The following is a 20257-nucleotide window of genomic DNA, read 5'->3' as shown; positions in this document are numbered from 1 at the left end:
AAAAACCTGAGCTGGTACAGTCGTCTCTTGTGGGACTTTCGCTCGACAATGAAATCGTGAGATTTAGTGTCACAAATTTTAACACCTCCACCCCTCCCCTTCCCCCCGCCACCCCTCTTCAATCCGACCGAGCGTCGAACCCGGTTCCCCCGTATGCCAATCCCCACACTCTAAACACGTACACTGACGAAAAAAATGCTTCTGCAAAGAATCATAGTCTCTAGTAAAGAATTTTTTTTACAAGCGTATTTTTCCAGGCCAGTCACTCCGATGTGGTTCAATTTCATTTTCACCTTCCAGATTAATTCAGTTGTGAGGCGGCAGTATCGGAAATATACATATAGAGAAATCGTGTGATAAGATTTACCTGAATTTGGTGAATTCGATGATAATCACCGTACAGGATGTCACAAATCCGGGATTGAATCACGAAGCCACTGAACTTACCTTATTAAATGTTCGAATCATCCTCATCGATGGAATGCGATAGAAATACATTCGATTTATATCGAAGATGTCACATTTGAAAATTATCATTCCTCCTTCGCTCTGTAGTTCGGAATTGTCAGCACTCTATGTCTCCTTACAGCATTGGCAATGGCGAATAATTTGATCTATCAGAATAATTAAGGACTCCTGAGAGAAAACTTTATCTGCCTTCATGATCTGATTTTCGCGAAAATATCAAGCTTATATTCCAAAAATATATCTTGATGGATTTGAGGGAGGGAAGAAAACTTCTTACGAGAATTATATATGGATGTGTACTAATTATTGGGATGGAAATGAGATTGTCATGACCTCTGATACATTTTCATGGAACGGTAGGGTAATTTTTATTAAAAATTCGTGTCCGTGCATGTTAAAACATCAAAGTTACCGAGCTTGCTCAAAGCTCGAGGGAAATACCTGATCAATTTTGAACCTCGAGAGGTATTCGGAAACTAATCTTCTCATTCAAATTTCAACTGAGAAAATAATACCATGGAATGAAATTGAGAAATCAGGCAATTCGATCCGCTGAAATTGAACTGGAAAAAGTTACCTGAAGCAGTTGGCCAAATCAAAATTGCCTAACAACAATAGCGATAGTTTTTGTGAAAACATAAGCGGAGGCGCTTTTGTTGTTCTACTTTTACAGAAAAAAATTCCAAACAAATTTTGAAATGGTATAGAAGTGGAAGGGAAAACCATCGAGTCGAAACTTTGCAAAAAATAGAATAAAGTTCTGGGCCAACGCACTTTGCATGATTCTGCGTATCAATATAAATGCCTGATACGAGTCGAATACTTTGATCTCAGAGACACTCAAATGTTATCTTCTTGATCCTCGACCTCGCCAAGTACGTTTGCCACAGATTTTTGATTCACTTTATCCAGACATTGTACTTTGTCCGATATTCTATATTTTTCCAAAATTTCTTTGCAATGGTTTTCGATGAGAGCAAAAATAGAAAAGTGACCTGGATAATTTTTTTTTCACCAGCGTGAGTCTTTATTGTTTACTGAGATTTTACTTTACGAGGGTAATCGTGGAACGAAATGTTTTTCACTAAAAAATCTGTTTTGTGAAGGATATCTTTTATGATTCGTTCATTAAAACAATTACATCTGTGGTTGCAGAAAATACGGTATGCTAAAACTTCCCACACCAATGGAACATCGGAATGGATAAAAGTAAAAATTCAGTTTACAGCGTTTTGTAAAAATAATGTTCCTCAGTTATGGAAATAGCCCTAGCCATTGAGCACTGGTTCAGCTTCGCTGGCATAATTTTTACTGAAATAACGAATAAATTTCCCAATTTCAGAACAAATTATCCAGTGAATTTTTGGGAACCAGTAAAAACAATTTTGTGTCATTATTATTCTTTCATTTATTCCTCAACGTCTATTTATTAGAGACAAATATCAATTTTCTACATCGAATTGACAGAATTATTATTTGCATTGCATTGGGTGATGAGAAACCTCTTTAAATTTGAATATCCAGCTACCCACAAATATTTTAAATAGTATGTTAATACCACATTTATTTACTATTTTCTGAAACTGATATCCCATGTTCTGAAATTTATAATAACAAAAGCCTGCTCATCACAGTAAAAGTTAATAACAAAGCATAAAGTTCTTTCCCAATGTATAATGTTTCCGCTTAATTAATGTCTGTGGATGGAATTGGTATGACGTTCGCCAAAAAATGGAGACAAGTGAAGACTTGATATCTCGCTGCTCTAAAATAATGTACTAACCTTATTAACTCCTCCCGGGAAATACAATTATTTTTGACAGACGAACGCTGACTATACTAACGTCAGTATAAGTTTTAACATCGGGTATAACCCGAAGTCTACCCCCTCCCTTCTTCGCGCATGCGTAATTTCAGGATATTACCGCGTTACCCACATGTTCATAAGTTTCCTACGCGGGAACTAGTTTCTTCCTGAAATAAAATATATTTAAAAAATAATTGAAAATCTGGCTATTAATTGTTCGACAAGACCAAGCGTTCTCTTTGCAGGAAAAAAAAATATCAAGAATAAATAATTTATTACGTTTTACATGTTATTTGTGTGTTAATTTGAATTTATTTTGTGTGCTAATTTTAATGTTAGTGTGTTTGTTGTTTTAAGTTAAGATTTTCTTCATAATTAACCTGTGTAATTTTTCGAGTTGGGACATCAGTGTTAACAAAAGGTAAGTGTACTTGAATATACAATCAATGGGTATCAATCGTTGGGGAATTAAATTCTCCATCGATTGATACCCATTTCATCCCCTAATCACCATTATTTTCAAAGAAAAACCGCGGGCTACATGCCGACAAGGACTAAAATCGTCGAGATTTTAGTCTTCAATCGCCCGTTCCCCACTTAAAAATTGATTACTTCTCCCCCCTTAAATTTAAGGGATGAAACCAAGGGCGATTGAAGGGGGATACTGATGGAATATATTTTATTTTTTACCCTTAAAAACTGTAGATTCCCAATGAAATACAAAAGGCCCTATGCTACTCCCAAGAGGTCCTCAAATCGGAAGCCGTGGTCAATTTCATTGGATAATAAACGAGGAAGACCATTCAATAGTCAATTCCAAATGGCGGTATACTCCGTTTATTGTTTTAATGAAGAGGAGCAGCGAGCAGGCCAATGCATAATCCCTTTGCAGCAACCCAGGTATTAATAGTGGTTCCTTCATTTTTGTCCTCAACAATGGTTGCCTCCTGTTGCCAACCTAGTTCAGAGGCGACCTTTAAAAAATTTCCGGAAAAATACATATTTTTCATGTTTTTGAAAAAGTTTCAAACCCTATTTTTTCTTAATCACGGTACAATCTAATTCTATCTTATTATATAAGCTGTACATTTGTTTCCACTACTTATACTAATACGAAACATGTAATAACACTGTATGTGCATCCGTAATAGTGAGGGGTCGAAAATATACTAATTACTATAGTAATTTGATGATTGATCCAGTACTTGATAAATTAGTCATCGTGTATTTCACGTTTTCTGCGATTTATGGAAGAAAAAAAGAAATCTAGGATGTTTGCGGGAAATTACGATGCAAATAGCAGAAGTCTGATCAAGCAACACAATTAAAAATTGGAATTTTCCTCGAATACTTCCTGACATAATTCTTCTACTTTTCTGTGTGTATAGCATGCTTAACCGAGTGTTGACTAATCCCCTTTTCTATTCCCACAATCTTCTATTGCATGTTTGCACGTACGTATTCTGTAGAGAGAGAACCTCGAAAATGCTGAGAATATCCCTCCCTTCTATTACCAAAATTATGCAGCATGCTGAGACAGGTGAACCATTTTTGACCCCAGGGAAAGACAGGCATCGGACTGCACCCAAACTCAACATTAGTGATGAAGTCAAGGGCGAAATTCGCGATATAATTTATGAGCATGCCGAGAAACGTAAGAGTAGAGAATTTGCAATGTTTGTGTAGTCCTATTGCAAAAGTTCGGTACTATTTGAACACAATAACTATACGAAAATTCGTCCCATTTCTTCTGAGGCATTTCAACTTTTCTAGAACGTATTTTACCTCTTTAAGGGGGAGAATTTATTCAATGTTATAAAATACTTTATGTACAAAGAAAATTCTCCTTCACGAACATTTCATTATAAAATAATCGTTTTCTTTTTCTGGGCTGGACATCAAACAAGTCAACGTTATCTTGTGTATGTAAGGATGAATAATATATTAACTTTTTTATGCAGGTGAACCATTGACCATTGAAAAGTTGCTGCAGGTCATTGCGTATGTTCCTCTTTCATTTATTAGTTGATCTTTTGAAATTTGAATGAGCATAGTAGTATCATAAACTTTATTTTCAAGATCGAAGGAAATCACTTTTACCGGAGGAAAAACGACGCTGAAAAAAGTCCTTCTTCAGATTGGGTTCACCTACTGTAAGCGTGATGGTACTAGGTACCTCAAAGAACAGCCATACATCGCTTACAGAAGGATCCAGTTCCTCAAAAAAATGAAGCATCTAATTGACGAAGGCAAGCCGATTGTCTACCAAGATGAGACTTGGACATATCGACGAGGAACGGGGAAGTCGAAAGAGTGGCAGGACAGTGATGTCCGGAGCCACACAGGTGAGGGTTTCCCCGCTTGGACGATAGGCTCAAACTTGGTCCAACCTCGGTTACCAAGCCTCGGGATTCCTAGTTTTGATCACGGTTGAACCTGTGGTAATTCCTAGGTAAAACCAAGTTTGGCGATTCCCTGTGAATTAAAGCTTGGCTACCAAGGCAATTCCTATCTTCATCCAAGCTTCGGTCTCCGAGCTTGAATTGATAAGTTAGAACCAAGCTCGGGCCAATATATTTTAGAAAAAATTAAATAATTTATATTATATAAAGATATAAATCCATATTTTTTATAAATAAATATATTATTTATTTATTTTATTTTCTTTAATTTTTTGCAAGTTCGAGAATTTCTAACTGGTTATTGTCGGAGGGCTTTCAGCCAAAACCGGAAAACTGTTAACATAATTCGTGGAAAAAAAATTAAGTTGATCGTGATGGTCAAAGAAAAAAAATTAAGTCAGAATTCAAATTGGAAGAATTATCAACTTTTGACAGTTTTGTTTGGCTATACTAATGCTTGGGTTGGGGGGAGCGAGCTGAACATATTTTTTTTCAAGTCAAACTTGGAAGTCGAGCTTGGATGAAGGCTGATGACCAAATTAGGCTAAAGCTTGATCTCAAATTGGGTGACGCTTGGATCAAGGTTGGTCCAAGTCTGGACGCCGGACTTGATTCAAGCTTGGATCAAACTTCGGATCCAAGCTCGGACGGGCGTTACAAACCAAGGGCTAGCCAAGATTGTTCCAAGCTTGGAAAGCAAGATCGAACCAACCTAGCCTACTCTCGGTCCAAGCTTGGACCAATGGTGAATTCCCACCTGGGCACTAATGAAAAAATCTCAGTCAGGAATGATTCGACTGGTGACCGGTACCTGATCTGTAATGCTGGCGGGAGGAGTGGTTTCGTTCCGGAATGCTCCCTATTCTACCGTACAGCTGTCAAACCAAGACCAGATGACGATTATCATGGTGACATGAATGGAGAACTATTCCAGAAATGGTTCAAGGAAAGACTTGTCCCCAACATCCGGGAGCCATCGATAATCGTCATGGACAATGCATCGTATCACTCCCAACGAGTAGGTATATTTTTACAGCGCGCAAGATTTTGTAGGTAATGAAATAAAGGAATGAAACAGGTGTTGGTCGATGGAGAATTTGATTCTCCATAACCCCGAATCAACCCCGAATAAGTTGAAGAGGGTGAGTCTGATCTTCAAGTTGCTCTTAACTTTTCGATTCAGAATTCCATCCTCATCTTTGTTTCGAAGTTTAGACGTTGGGTTTTGAGACAACCTATATTGATTGCTGCTTTTGTTACCGAGATTAAAGAATGCGACAATTTTGTTTATTTTCCCCTCCTTGTTTCCTTTGCAGGTACATCAAAATCCTACTCAAAAGTGGACAATTGCCCAGATCCAGAAGTGGTTGGATGATCATAACATTCGTTATGAGCCAGGGACTACCAAAAAGGAGTTACTGGTCATTGTTCAACTCAACAAGCCTGAAGTTCGTTACCAATTGGATGATTATGTTGCGAAATGTACTGATCATGAGATTGTTCGTTTGCCTCCATACCATTCAATCTATAATCCGATTGAAATGGTTTGGTCACAAATGAAGCGATATTATGATAAGAATATTGGTCGCAACAATGATTATTCACACGAAATGGCTGAAACGATCTGGGCAGAGGCATTGGCATGCGTTTCTATACAGCAATGGGAAAACTATTGCCGTCATACTGAAACCAGAATCTTGGAGGACTATGCTCGAGAGGTATCAGATGACTGTAATAGAGAAGCCTATCAGATCCAAATTGTTTGTGATGAGGATGACGCAGACAATGGTGATGACGATGGTGCTGACGCAGATAATTTCACCGCAATGCAAGTGACCGTCGACCTTGATTCACGGATTCATAATTCAGCTTCTTTGGAGATGAATCTGGGATCGGTTCGTCGATCCTTGTTAACTGCGTTTGAATCGGAAATGGTATCTATCGAGGAATCCATTCAAAAAAAAAAATTGTGAGAGAAACATTCACGTGATTGTGATGAAAATTACTATTTCAGCTGGCAGATCCACCCCAAAGTGACGAAGACATGGTAGCAGGTCTTCAGATGGAAACTGATTTCGCAGACCATTCTGTATTACCAGCGATTCCTTCATCGGATTCGACAAATTGTTCCCCGAGGACTTTAGATCATGTGAGCTCGCGTAACCTCTCAGATTTTAAATTAAATTTCGGCCCTTGATGCCTATAACATAGTGACATTTGGGAATACCGATTAAAGCGGAAGGGTGAAAATATTTTGTTTCAAGGAATCTCAAAAAGTCAATGAAGTTGTGATGGAATGCAGCAGGCCGTCAAGAGCCATTACGGATTCTGTGCTGGTACCAATACCAGATCCAGAAAGAGATTCAAGACCTCACTGGTCATCATTGATGGACAGAAAAGGAGTTGTCGAATTGGCAACATCGATGAATGGAGTATTACTTCACCAGTCTGCCAGATTTCATCAGGGCCACGAACGTTTTCCGGTAGAGCGCAGAAATTCCCAGTGCACAGCAAATGCGGTGGTGGCGATAGCAGTGCTACTTGGATCCCCAGTTAATGTTACACGAGATCTTCTGGATCAGATCTTGATAGATGGTGACAGACTTTATGTCGACTCACGAACTGAGAGAAACATCGTCTATCAACATCTATCACCAGAAGATCTCCAAAACAGATTCACGGCATGTGGTCAGGCGTTTACCATCGGTGTTTATTTCAATTCTCAGGGGTTTCTGTCTTCAGAAACTACCCTACACGAGATCACTGAAAGTATCTCATCAAATGCCGCTGTTTATCAGCACGAACTTGAGCGTACAGGGTTTTTATATATTTCGGAAGGCAAAACGGTTGCGTATATCATTTCTCCACAAAATCCCAATTGTACTCGCCAATATTTTTATTTGTTCAATCCACATGCAGTGGACAACAATAATCATTTCCCTCGAATTGCCAGAAAAGGAGCCGCGAGATTATTCCGATGCCTGTCAGCGAATGCCCTGGCTCAGCTTCTGCTGACCCAAAATTATGCCAGAAGGAATGGATGGCAAATGTATAGAATTAAAATTGAAAACAGTACGAAATAGTATATTTAGTAACGGACCTGAATAAGGTTTTTTTAGCAATGGTTAAACATACTATTTTTAATAAAGTTCATATTATAATTTATGAAATGTGTAACACGAGGTTTTTTAATTATCATTTTTCAAATTTTTTGGCAGGGTAAAAGATTTGTTGTGGGAGAACTTATTTATTTATAAGCGGCGGTTTTTCTATTGAAAAACTGAAGATTAGGGGGTGAAATCGGTATCAATCGATGGGGAATTAATTCCCCAGCGAATGCCCTTGATTTCATCCCTTAATATTAATTGGGGGAGAAGTTATCAATTTTTAAGTGGGCAGCGGGCAATTGGAGACTAAAATCTCGACGATTTTCGTTGTTGTCGGCATGTACTCCGCGGTTTTTCTTGTGAAATAATGACGATTAGGGGATGAAATTTAATCCCCCAACGAATGCCGTTGGTTTCATCCCTTAATATTAATTAGGGGAGAAGTTATGAATTTGTAAGTGGCGAGTCGGCGATTGGAGAGTGAAATCTCCATGATTTTCACCCTTTTCGGCATGTTTCCCGCCGTGTTCCTTTTAAAATAATGAAGATTCAGGGTTGAAATGCTCTCCAGGAGATTGAGTGATAACTGGATGCAGTAGTAAGCTACATATTTTTAATAATTGTTTAGTAAACTTGGTAGATCCCTTTAAAATAATATCGCTCTTTAGCGCCCTTCCATCATGTTTTCTCTCTTTTTTTCATTATTTTTCATGTCCATTCAAGTGGTTCCCACAACGCAAAATTAGTCCCAAAAGTTAATGTATTTTAAGTTAAAAAGATAAAATTTTTCCAAAAGTTGACGTTCGTTAGATAGTCCACGCGGGTCTTAATTTATATTGTTTTTGTGGCGATGTGGGATGGATCTTTATGACGAATTAAAGTAAATATTTGTTTATATATACATATATTATATTATATCCTTACATATTAATGAAACAAGGCAGAAATAACGAAATGCAATAATTATCTTAATTTTAATTTTATTGAAACTTTTATATTTTAATATAACCTCAAGTCTAAAAGCGTATAATCATGCTATTCACTAATACAGTTCTCTCCATTGAAGAATAAAAATTTTACAGTTCAGAATGAAAAAATATTTATAATTTCTCGTGGGATTTTTTTAATTCAAAAAACGCGCACACAATATGAAAGTAGGCCCTTGGCGGAAGACTAGCTTCATGGCGCATGCGCGAAAAAGTGAGGGGCGACTTCGGGTTATACCCGATGTTAAAACTTATACTGACTTTAGTATAACTGAGGTAGGAGATGACAGATATCGAACATCAGACGGATCCCTGGCACATCCAAAACTACCACCCGATATCGTATTCCTTTATTTACAGCATTTAAATAATATGCGTACTCTACTGTAATTTATAAACTCCCCCATAAATAATAATACAGTTATAACTTTGTTTTGGTATATCCTAACGTTCGTTCAGGAAGTCAATTAGTCACACAGGCGGATTGGTCTTTCTCTCTCGAGTGATCGAACTTATACTACTCGAATTCAGCCAGATGAAGTGGGCAGCTTTCGCCAGCGAACCAGCTGGAAATCCCAATATTGGAGAAATATTTATATATAACCGTAGCATTGTATAGCTGTGCGTGCACTTTATCACTCGTTATCAAGCTACCGTGTGTACGTCATACCTAATGCCCACCGACAATCCCCTCCCCCTCCCTGAATGCATCTATTATTGTGAATTCTCCTTTATAGCCGTGTGGGATTCGTGGCTTTCGCGCCTCCATGCACTCCACCAAAGGAATAAAAAAAAAGCAAAGTCAGATAAAAAAAAACCGAGAAAACTACCAACCGGATATTAACCGATTTGGAAAACGTTAATCGAAACGATTTATTGGATGGCCAGTCGGCCAACCGGCCCCGGCACTGTATCATTTTTATCGCTGGAGGTAGAGGCGCCCAACCCAAAAGCTCAAGCGACAGTAAACGTGGCGAGTATGAGGGGTAGAAAGGGTGACTGTATTGCACAGAATTCCCTGTCATTAAGTGATTTATTTATGTGGATTTTGTTGCCAGACATTCGAGAGTGGGAATATTATTATTGACTTGATATTTTTGGTATTGAACAATTCCACGGGAAACTATTCAGTCACTTATCGCGATGCTCTCGATTTTTATCGATTTTCGATGTTTCAGTCTTTTGAGGCCCGACTTTATGTCAATGTTGACATCTCTAACGCTATTATCTTGCACCAAGTATACTATTTCCGTTGGATATTTGGGAGTGTTGGGCTAATTATGAATTGAATTTTCTCAGATTTAATCCGGTGGAAAATAGTCATGATCCAATTGCAGCTCGATCTAACAGTTCAGATCTGTTTAGCTGTGGAGTTGACACAATGATTACTATCGTCAGGGTTCGAAAATTATGAGATGAAATACCGATGATTGGAATTCGTCAGTTTCGAAAAAGTTTACTGTAATGGAATTCAAGGGAATCTCTTGACAACCCAAAGTCATTTGAAAAATTTATTTTTCCAAATGCAACTTAAGGGGTTATTCTCATGTGAACGCCTATATTTTACCACTTTTTCGGAATTTTTTTTTTATGCGACAACAAACTTCAATCATGTTGATTTTTCAATATATTTTTATTTGTATTTTGAAATATACGAAAAAAATTTTTTTTTCCGTTTTTTACATTTTTAACATATATTTTTTTTAAGTCAAAGTAGTCCCCAACAAAAAAAGGTATTTCACTGGTCAAGGTGATAGCGGCTGTTCATGTTGTCTGACATAAAAAAATCGAATGGATTATTATTCAGTAGATCTGTGGCTATCGTCCCTACCAAATATAATCAATTTCATTAAAAACAAAAAAAAATATCGAACTTCAAAAAAAAAATCACGAAAATCTCCTTCTTTTTCGTTACAAATCGTTTAAAAAAAATATGAAGATATTGTCGAAAATAAACAATTGTGGTAGGGACGATAACTATAAATGTGTAGAAGAACATATGTAAATTTTAAAGCAATCGGTTGAATACTTTTTCTTGTAGGATCTTGACCGTTTCAGAAAATGATGATTCGAGAAAAACGCGTTTAAAGTTTAAAGCCTGGTAGACAATCGCTTACGACACGTCGGCGACTATGAGCTGTAACTTATCAAATACTATGAATTTCGGTCTGAATTTTTCACAGCATGTTTTCAATAGGTTTTACTGTCAAAATATCAAAAAAAAAAAAAATCGATTTTTTGAAGTGCTCACATGAGAATAACCCCTTAATCTCACCGTTTACAGGGACCACTAACGAAAATCCATTACGGCCTTTCAATAATGAATGGAGACTGCTTGATCAGCTGGATTTGACTTTTATCTTTATAGTACAGAGAACATTTACCAATGGGAGATCTGAAAATTCATTCGGATTTGCAAGTACTGTTGCGTCGATTCTCCACTAGTTTAAACGGTAGCCTAAAAATTTATTTTTTCCATTTCCGGATTCTATTAGAAATTCATTTGTTATTAACTGATGCCTCTTTGAAAAATATTTTATCGCAAAATTCTGCTGTTTCTCGAGGTTCAAAAGACCTGTTGAAAGAAATCCATTCTCAGTCTTATAATAGATGATTTCGGGTGTGTCATTATGAAAAAAAAATTCTTGTCCTGTATATCATATTTAATTGGCGACAATAAATTATTTAAAATAAAAGAATGTAGGGACTTCATCGAAATCGAGTAAATTCTCATTTATCATCACCGTTGTGCGTCACATCGGGGATATATAGTACATAACATATTCACATATTCCAAGTGCATAAAAAATGAAGAGAACAATAAATACTTGAAGATTGACAATTTTTATACGCAGTTTGAGTGAGTTTATACGCGATAAAATCATGCTTGAGTGGAACAATATCGTAAAGCAGGAGAACTTTCTCGAGTCACGTGAGTTAAGATGACGAAAGTGTTTGCTTCCTCGCTGTAAGTTATCATCTTGAAAATTTTCGAACTATTACATGCGGTTGCTCATGTGAGATTCCGACCATCGTCCAAATAGATTTCAGTAGCATTTTATACGCGATCTATTCAGGTCTCAGATGAAAATTCAATTTTCAGATGTATGGATTTATCCATCACTGATAAAACTCTAGAGGCAGATGATGTCTGTGGATTAATGAGTGATGAAGTGAGTGATCTTCGTGGCTTACTGAAACTTCGATTGGTTACTCGGTCATGGAGAGCTGACCGGGTGAATAAATAATAGTTATGTATGCGCAACTGACCTATATTTTACTAGAATTCTTCCACTTAAAGAACAGTTGCAGAACCGAATGAAACAACAAATATCGTAGAGCACAACTATGGCTTCTTCTGAACGGATCTTCTCATTAATCTGTAAATATTCGACTGGCTTCGCTCCACAGAAGTTGAAAGTTCTATAAACTTGTTTTACAACTAAAAATGGAAAATCTCAATCGGGTGAAGTCGGACTTTTTCTAAATTAAGAAATCGTTGCACCTGAAGTCGCCTGTTGCTAGTTTGATTGACATTGAAAAATAAATGACTCGTGGAATTTTCCAAGCAGCTTGAGAAGTCACGATAATTGAAATTCAAATATATTGAGGAAATTAAAAGGATAGGAAAATGGATTTCAAGTGGAATACTGGGAATACTGAAAATGGACATTAATATCTGACACTGACCGATGTGGGAAACTAAATTCTTTTCAGAATAAAATAATTCGTCGGTGGAGCCCAATTTTTTTCTACTTTGTTCGCTCGGAGCTGTAATTAGAGATTTCCGAAAATTTGATCATCATTTTTATATTAAATTTCCGCCGTAAATTACATGATTTGTAATTCACGCGAATAGAATTTATACCTCATAATACGATCCTTGGTTCTCAGGTATTTTCAACAACTCAATCCCTCCATGATTCAACACTTTCATACTAGTCGAGGAAACTCGGGTTAACAAATCCCATTCCCTTTTCAATATAACAAAAATGGAAAACTTCATTGAATCATCGAAACAACATGAAAACTTGATGCACAATTTCACTGCAAACCTATTTTCACTATTCACTGAAATAGCTGTTCCATAGCAACATAGAAAATTTATAAATGGAACGACCCTGTGCATCATTTAGATTCTTTGACATTTGTAGAATTCATATTCATAATGTTTATATGCGAGAAGTCCCCTGAGTAAATTGAATATTCGGCAACTAGGGCTCAAGCTTCAGTCATCATTTACCACAGGCTTTTAAAGATAATCTCGGTTGCTCATGACAATTTCCGAGAATACAAGTATCTGGCGTATTGCAACAAATAACGTATGAATTTCTCGAAAATTTTGAAAAGTTCCTCCTCTCCAATCCTCTTCCAGTTATAAAAATATGTTTCCTGAGACTATCCCTTTATATGGTAATATAATGAAATGGAAACTCACTCGAAGAAAATCAGCTCCACCACAGAATTACGTCCTCAGAGACTCAATCGTCACTCATTTTTATTTGAAGCTTCCGCTCTTAACTATTCCTTCGCTCACTGTTGCTCACTTCATGATTTTTCCATTCCTCCGTTCCCCATTCGACTATTCTCGATATCACCTGGAACTCGGTCATGGAGGTTACCATTGGTCTGCTTCAATTATTTATAAATTCTCAAACATTCAAATCAGATGTCACACTATCGAAGGAAGATCACCGATGGTCCATGAACCATCGACTTTATATTCGGCGAAAAAATGGAATTCACGAGTTCTTGATTTGGGGAGAGTCTTTATTCATCCGAAAACAAATCCCTTCAGGGTATTCATTGATCTGGTGTGAAAAATACCCCTAGATGGATTGAATATTCATCCCCAGATGAAAAACGAATGGCTGACTTATACCCGTCTTTTTTGGCCATCAGACCTCCATTGATTGGATTAGACAACTCGCCTGAAATTTAAACAAATTTTCCGTTCATTCTGACTCTCTCAGATATCTGAAAAGTGTCTCTAAAAAAGAAGAAGCGTGAGACATTTCTTCGTTATTTATGAGAGGTTTTGGTCAAATAATCTAAAAAATTCTCATTTATTCTCGACCATTGAAAACTCAAATGCTATTTTGAATCTCCATTCAACAATCTATTCGATGATGGCTCCGCGAAAATTCCTAAATAGTACCTACTCACTAATTTCCGTTGACCTAATTCATATTCATAAACTTGTTAAGAAAAATGCCGTCAGGTAGATTGAATGCTGCACCTCCTGCCAACCCTCCGAGTTATCATTTGCACTCTCCTCCGAAATCTCTCGTCGGTAATCTTCTGGAAGTAAAATTCGATGAATCAATGTACGAGCGCTATTAGATTTACGGATAGGTACAAGAACCAAGTATATATAAAACACTGATAGAAAAAAACTTGAAGTTTTGTTACGGACAGTAGGAGTAGATGGGATAAGAATCGATCTCATCTCGTCGAAACGAGACTGTATGTATCGTCTACGGAGTTTTCAAGGAATCTCGTTGAAGCACTCACCGAGGCAACCTCCTTCTCACTCTTTCACATAGCGACCTCCACCTATTTTCGTACAGCTACAGTGGAAATTGGCATGGCGCCATACACTGGGGATATATCCACTGTGCGACGTTATATCCTCCCAAAGTCTCACCCAACGCTGTCATCGCCCGACAAAGCCACATGGGTGCAGAATCTCCGCCCACTCATGCCTCATTCCTACATCCATTGCGTTGATTACATCACAGACTCTCGTGTGTGTCCCCCAGTAACTGCTTCCAAAAATATGTAACAAATGTTATTACATTCGCACACATACACAGACACATATTTTACATTTTATAACAAAAACCGGCATTATTGTGGGTAACTTTTATGTTTATATTCCAATATTAACGTTAGCAGTGCAATCAAACTTCAAATTCTGCTCCGGAAATTGTCATAGTTGAGAGCTGGAGGAGGAACAGCAATAAAAATCAGTGAAATTGAGGGAAACGAGAGAAAGGAGAGCGAAAAAAAAAGCTTGAAAGGAAAAATCTTGCCCGGGAGATTGTACGTTTATAAAAACTTCTATGGACTTCAATAGATTGCATGAAGCGAATTTACTGGTCAAGTAATACCCGGGGATATTGTAAACATTACTGCACCCACACGGTTTATATTTTTCGAGAAAAGAGAACAGCTTTTACCGCAACTGGGCAAGTTATACTTTCATAAAAAAATGTGATAGGATTTAGTGGCCACTGCTTGGAGAGCAATTTTTTATAAATAATTACTGTACAAGGATGAAACCGATTAGTTATTGTTGATGAATGGAATTCGATTATACGGTAGGGTCGCGAGGCTCTAACTAAGCGCTTATTCGTTAATAGTTAAGTAGGGAAGGAGTAAAACCAGATAAGTTGATTTATTTCTGAGTCGAGTTTTTGAACAATATCTTCCAATCTAAGAGAGATACTGAAATTAGCGAAACATTAATTAACTGTATATTATTATTATATATCATCATTGAGTAAATATTTAATAAAGCTGACTCCCTCCATCTGCCTAACGTTATTAGCGCAAATTATATTGAACTTCTGCCCTCGTTCATTTGAATTTCCTCATCAGATTTCATGTTAAAAATCCAGATATCTTGATTCCAGTACCGTAATTCTGAATTTCCGTCCCATGATACTGGAAACCAGGAGCTTTTTGTCTCCATGTACCTGATATAGCGGCAATTTTTTCTCCATTTTTCTCTTAGCCATATTTTACTGGACAATGGGAAGTTTAGTACGCCTGTGTACGTACTTTTTTCCAGCTTCTCCCCTGAAGTTTGACTCCTGGATGGTTGTTCAACCCCCGGGAAGTCATACGTCGTCCAGAAGCCCTATGTAACTGACCTCACCATAAAACGCATGCCACAGCACTGTGCGGCCTCAGTTCGTTGTCTCCTGTGGACTTCGTTAGACTATATGGAGATATGCACGTACATAAGCACGTCCAACAAGAGTAAAATCTCATCTTGGAACTCACCCAAATCACGTGACGCCACATCTGCATTTCCTACCAACGCGAAAATAGCACTCCAAAAGCGGAATTCTCATATTCAAACGTCGGCTCCATTCGTATCTAGGGTTTACAATTGGACCAATTATTCCATTAATCGTCGATTCCTACTTTTCTCAATCGTGAATATTCATTTATCAATAGGCCAGGTTTTATTGTGCGTTAATTCCATTCATGCGCTTTGAATATTTTCCGTCCCTCTTTCTCATTTACCACGTAAAAAACCATAGCTCTATACTCGAAAAATGGCTGAATTCTGGTCAACGGCGAAACTAGTTTTGAAAAGTATGAAATAACTTTCATTCCAACGATTTCCTCACTCATGAGAAGTCAGAAAATTACTGTGACTCAGTAGCCGACCCAAAGTTTAATAAAAACTTTGAAAAGTATAAAGCTTACGTTTCATAAATTAAAAAAAATACTTACCATCACTAAACTACGGAACTTTTCAAAAGAATATTCTATATTTTCCCGAATTTTTCATTCCGCACTTTTCAGAAGTTGGTAAGGCATTGAATAAAATTTGGTGATTCCTCCTTCCCCTTCATTTTTGGTCAACAATCGTTTTCTGTCTCAATTGTAGAGGGATTTTTTCGAATGAATTTTCCGAATTTAATCAGATAAAATACTTTTTACAAACATACTAAACTTTTTCCAAAAGTATTTCTTCGTGTACCGCGATCAATATGAATTTTCCCAATCGTGAAATAATTGGAGGGACATTCTCAGGCGATGGCGCCCTGGGGATTCCCCGTGGAATCAACTTTACCCGACGTAACTGAATAACATATGGAACTAATGAAAAAGAAATTAAAAAGCTATGACAGGAAATTGACATGTTACAATTCTCACGTATATATCAATTGATACCCGCGTCGATAAGTGTGTATGGGAATATACCTTACCCCCCCAGGTGTATATTTCACGGCGTTACGGTTTCACGAATAGCAATATACCAAGGTATGAAATGCGATACATCGGATTACTGTCAGTGGGCCGTGTACAGCGCACCCATACATAGTCGCAAACACAATGTGCATTCACGTTGACATTCACAACATGTATCGGACCTTTGTGCTACTAGTGTTCCATGTCCATGTGCATATTCCGGTTAGAATTTTTGTGAAAATCCGCAATAAATGGAAATTCTCAACTTTAGGAGAATAATATCTTCTCGTGTGGAGATAAATATTCCATAAAAATTGTCTTCAATAAAAATTACTGTTACCATCCGATTTGTCTGTGCCCCCGCCCAATTAAAGCCAATTGATGACGTTCTGATTTGCCCCACACTCTCAACTAGAAATGTTACCGTTACGTTCAGTAATTGTCGAAAAAATTAATCAGCCTCTCAAACACATCCTCAATTTATTTCATTAATGTTTGAATTATTTTATACGATAACTACCAAAACGATTGACGTTTGAATCACCTCTTGATTGCATTATTCAATTATTCAAATTATGCATTGACATGTACGTGTGCGTGTTCCGGACAGAATTTTAGCGAATACTTGGAACAAAAACATTTTTTGGACGCTATTCGAGGGAATCTACCGGTAACGAATAGGATCCATTATTCTAGTACTTTGATGTGAAAATCCACGAACTAATATCCCATTACAAACATATCACACCCCAATTATGGTACTTGTCACACCAACCCATCAGCCCGGCTTTTATTGATCTATGAAGTGCCACATTCTCCTGTGAACATTTCAATTCTACCAGCGAATCTATATCAAAAACGACGTAATTATAAATCACCATTTCGATGGTATTATACCATTACTCAGATAATACTATTAGGAGAGCATTCGTGTGAAGAATAATCAAATTCAATGTTTGATTGAACTATAATTTAATTTGTTATATCTAACGTAAGTCTAAGCTAAAGGAAATAGATTTGTAATTTTATCAGTGTAACATTATGTCGGGAATGCACTGGTAGAGCACAGCCTCAATTGTTTTATGAATTATATGTGGAGAAGTAATTACCACTACCTAGTTACAATTGCAATATACCACAATTATAGTACTTGTCACAAAGACCCATCAACCCTGTGTTCGTTGTCACATTCTCCCCAATTTTCTCATGAATACTCCATCGCACTTCGATCATAAACGTGAACGTTGTCATGAAAAGGACAGAAGATTGAATTTCCCCTTCCATTACTGTAATGGAACTGGTACCTTTAGGTTACCATTGGTCTGTATGCATATGCATAATCCGATAAATATTCTAGTGACACTTTTCTTCTTAAATCGTGGTATTAAATTCTGAAAATTTTTATCGTGTTCAATATTCAGTGGTAATATCAATAACGTTCCAAAATCATTTTGGAGCTCCTGTGGTCCTTCGTCGGATGCTAAAGATAAATATGAACTGAATTATCTCCTACTGAACCGAATGCAGTAATTGATGGTATATTATTTGGTGAATATAATGATCAGAAACAGGTTTTGTAGCAAGGACCAAATTCGGTCCGGTTGTATCGATTCTAAACGAGGTTTTAAATACAAAAAACCCTCCACAGGGTAAAAAAGTTTCTGGTTTCCAGTACTACAGTATTGAAATTCAGCACCTTGATACTGAAATCAAAAACTATTGTGTACCGAAGTCCAGAGCTCACGACATTCAAACATTACTTTTTACGAGGGGAACATGTGGCCCTTTGTGACGGTTCCAAATGACGCAAGGGAGGAGGTCATCTAAGTTGCGATGTGACAAGTTAATCAATGAAAATAATTGCCAATGGCACGCATGTAAATTCATAAAGTCCGAAGTTTCTGGTTAATGTATCCCACACTGAGAAATAATTTACTTCCCTCAAGTAATTATTTTCAACGTCTTAAATCTCAGAATGTTTGCGCTTCACAGAAGTCGAGTAAACTCTCATTTCCTCCTATAGCCCACGCAATTTAAGTTCATTTGCGAGAAAATCATACTTGAGTACGAGAATATTTTTAAGCATAATACCTTGGTTGAGTCACGTGAGGTGCCTGGATAAATTGAAGAATTGAAGAGTGAGAAAAAAAATTGCCTTTCTAAGGAATCACTTTATGGGGAGGAAAATTTTTTTTATTATAGCATTTCTGTACTCCACTCGACTTTCAGTTTCCCCAAGTCCATTTCCACCCGTTAACCTTCTACGAACAACTTAATTTTTACTTGAAATCAAATTTACAACGTTGAAAATTAACGTCTGCTTATTGATCGAATAAAAAAATAAGAGTTTGCACTGGAAATGAGAATTGTTTCTGCGGTGAATTACTATAATTATGCTGTTTTGAAAAACATCAAGCAAACGTTTACTACTAAACAAATTCTTCAATGTCCTCGTAAATAGTTACCACATTCCATTTGTATTCGTTACTGTTACCCTAAAAATTTCAAGACTTCGAATAGTTCCCTTAATCACATTATTTCATTACATATTCTAATTAGATATTTATTTCGTGTGTGGGATCTCTCTGTGTCATGCATAGGTTCATGCAAAACTTCGTAATCTGTCTGAACTAGTTATCATACTGGAATATGGTGTGCAAGCGGTAACGTTCATTATACATCTTAGAAATCTCTCTAAAAGTTCCAGTCGCAAGCAAATAAATTACAGGAGGATACGATCTGACTCTGGGAGGAAGGAAATGTACCCCAAAAGTTACCCCATGCTGAGGGGTATATCCTTATGCAGCATCAGTTGGAAAGGTTCGTGAGAAATACGGAGACGTCTTGAAATTTCTTGAAAGTTGTTTTGCAACGCGGCTATTCCTTTTCCTCAAAACCGAAAGCTCATTTGTCTCTCCGAATTTACGAATTGACAACCTCGCATTTAAAAATATCCACGTAGTAAAAAATCTATGAAAAGTCATCTGGGCTCGTTAACCAAACGCACAATATATTTTTAGCAATATTTTAAATTCGAAAACGCAGCAACTAACGAATTCAAAAAAATACTTTTCCCCTTTGCAAAAAACAGTGAGTAAATTCCCCAAGCAACAGTAGCTCTTATAAAAATTAACAGCAAATATTTTCCCCCATTTTTATTATCTCCACGAGAAAAAAAATCGATTGAATAATTTTAATCGAACATGTTCCATTTTCATCTTCTATTTTTATCCAGCGGTGCGTAAGACAAATTCGTGGCAACCCCCGAGTTTAAACGCATATTCAAAATTTTTCCTTTACCCATATACCCACATCCCAGCCCCGATAGCATCGCATAATATAGAATAACAATTCCCGAAAATTTGGAATGGGCTATTTCGCTGGACACAGTGTTATCACGTTGAAGGGCCTGGACAGTTGATTTGGCATAGCGCCAGATTGTCATTTATTCACGTGGCTCACTGGTTATACTTGTTGGCTCGTGTGATTACATCTCATTTTACATGGTCATAGTGGACAAAGAGCCATTTGTTCCACCCATATAGCACATGATTC

At 37.1% G+C, this 20257-nt stretch overlaps 2 protein-coding genes and 1 long non-coding RNA gene across 22 annotated transcripts in view; 2 read left to right on the top strand and 1 right to left on the bottom strand.

The window, feature by feature from the left end:
- Positions 1–20257, top strand: part of Nrm (neuromusculin) — a 79846-nt gene that overhangs the window by 15854 nt on the left and 43735 nt on the right. The window lies entirely within an intron of this gene.
- Positions 2319–9399, top strand: LOC135164386 (uncharacterized). 5 transcript variants are annotated; one of them, XM_064124665.1, is made up of 7 exons: positions 2319–2696; positions 2981–4276; positions 4355–4620; positions 5460–5695; positions 5994–6611; positions 6692–6826; positions 6942–9399. In XM_064124665.1, exons 3-7 carry the CDS (start codon positions 4503–4505, stop codon positions 7758–7760), a joined length of 1926 nt encoding a protein of 641 aa, XP_063980735.1. In that variant the 5' UTR covers positions 2319–2696; positions 2981–4276; positions 4355–4502; the 3' UTR covers positions 7761–9399. The 5 variants fall into 5 exon arrangements, with proteins under 5 accessions (XP_063980735.1, XP_063980737.1, XP_063980734.1 ...); XM_064124667.1 differs by having other exon boundaries at positions 2319–3175; positions 4237–4276; XM_064124664.1 differs by having other exon boundaries at positions 2319–4276.
- LOC135164310 (uncharacterized) lies at positions 12539–15682 on the bottom strand. 2 transcript variants are annotated; one of them, XR_010299269.1, is made up of 4 exons: positions 15557–15682; positions 14285–14535; positions 13933–14071; positions 12539–13701 (listed from the first exon to the last, which is right to left on the bottom strand). It is a non-coding gene; the product is annotated as an uncharacterized LOC135164310 (long non-coding RNA). The 2 variants fall into 2 exon arrangements; XR_010299270.1 differs by lacking the exons at positions 14285–14535; positions 15557–15682 and adding an exon at positions 14187–14258.

The sequence above is a fragment of the Diachasmimorpha longicaudata genome, chromosome 7 (genome assembly GCF_034640455.1).
Source record: "Diachasmimorpha longicaudata isolate KC_UGA_2023 chromosome 7, iyDiaLong2, whole genome shotgun sequence".
In the NCBI taxonomy this organism is placed as follows: Eukaryota; Metazoa; Arthropoda; class Insecta; order Hymenoptera; family Braconidae; genus Diachasmimorpha; species Diachasmimorpha longicaudata.
The sequence above is the reverse complement of the archived record's forward strand: the minus strand, read 5'-3'. Positions and strand labels throughout refer to the sequence as shown.

What these genes read in the sequence shown, in the direction of transcription:
- LOC135164386 (XM_064124663.1), top strand. Translation starts at nt 5,198, where the DNA reads ATGAAGGCTGATGACCAAATTAGGCTAAAGCTTGATCTCAAATTGGGT. An exon ending in CTGCGTTTGAATCGGAAATG is followed by an intron (nt 6,612 to 6,691) that starts GTATCTATCGAG and finishes TTACTATTTCAG; the next exon opens with CTGGCAGATCCACCCCAAAG. An exon ending in CCCCGAGGACTTTAGATCAT is followed by an intron (nt 6,827 to 6,941) that starts GTGAGCTCGCGT and finishes TTTTGTTTCAAG; the next exon opens with GAATCTCAAAAAGTCAATGA.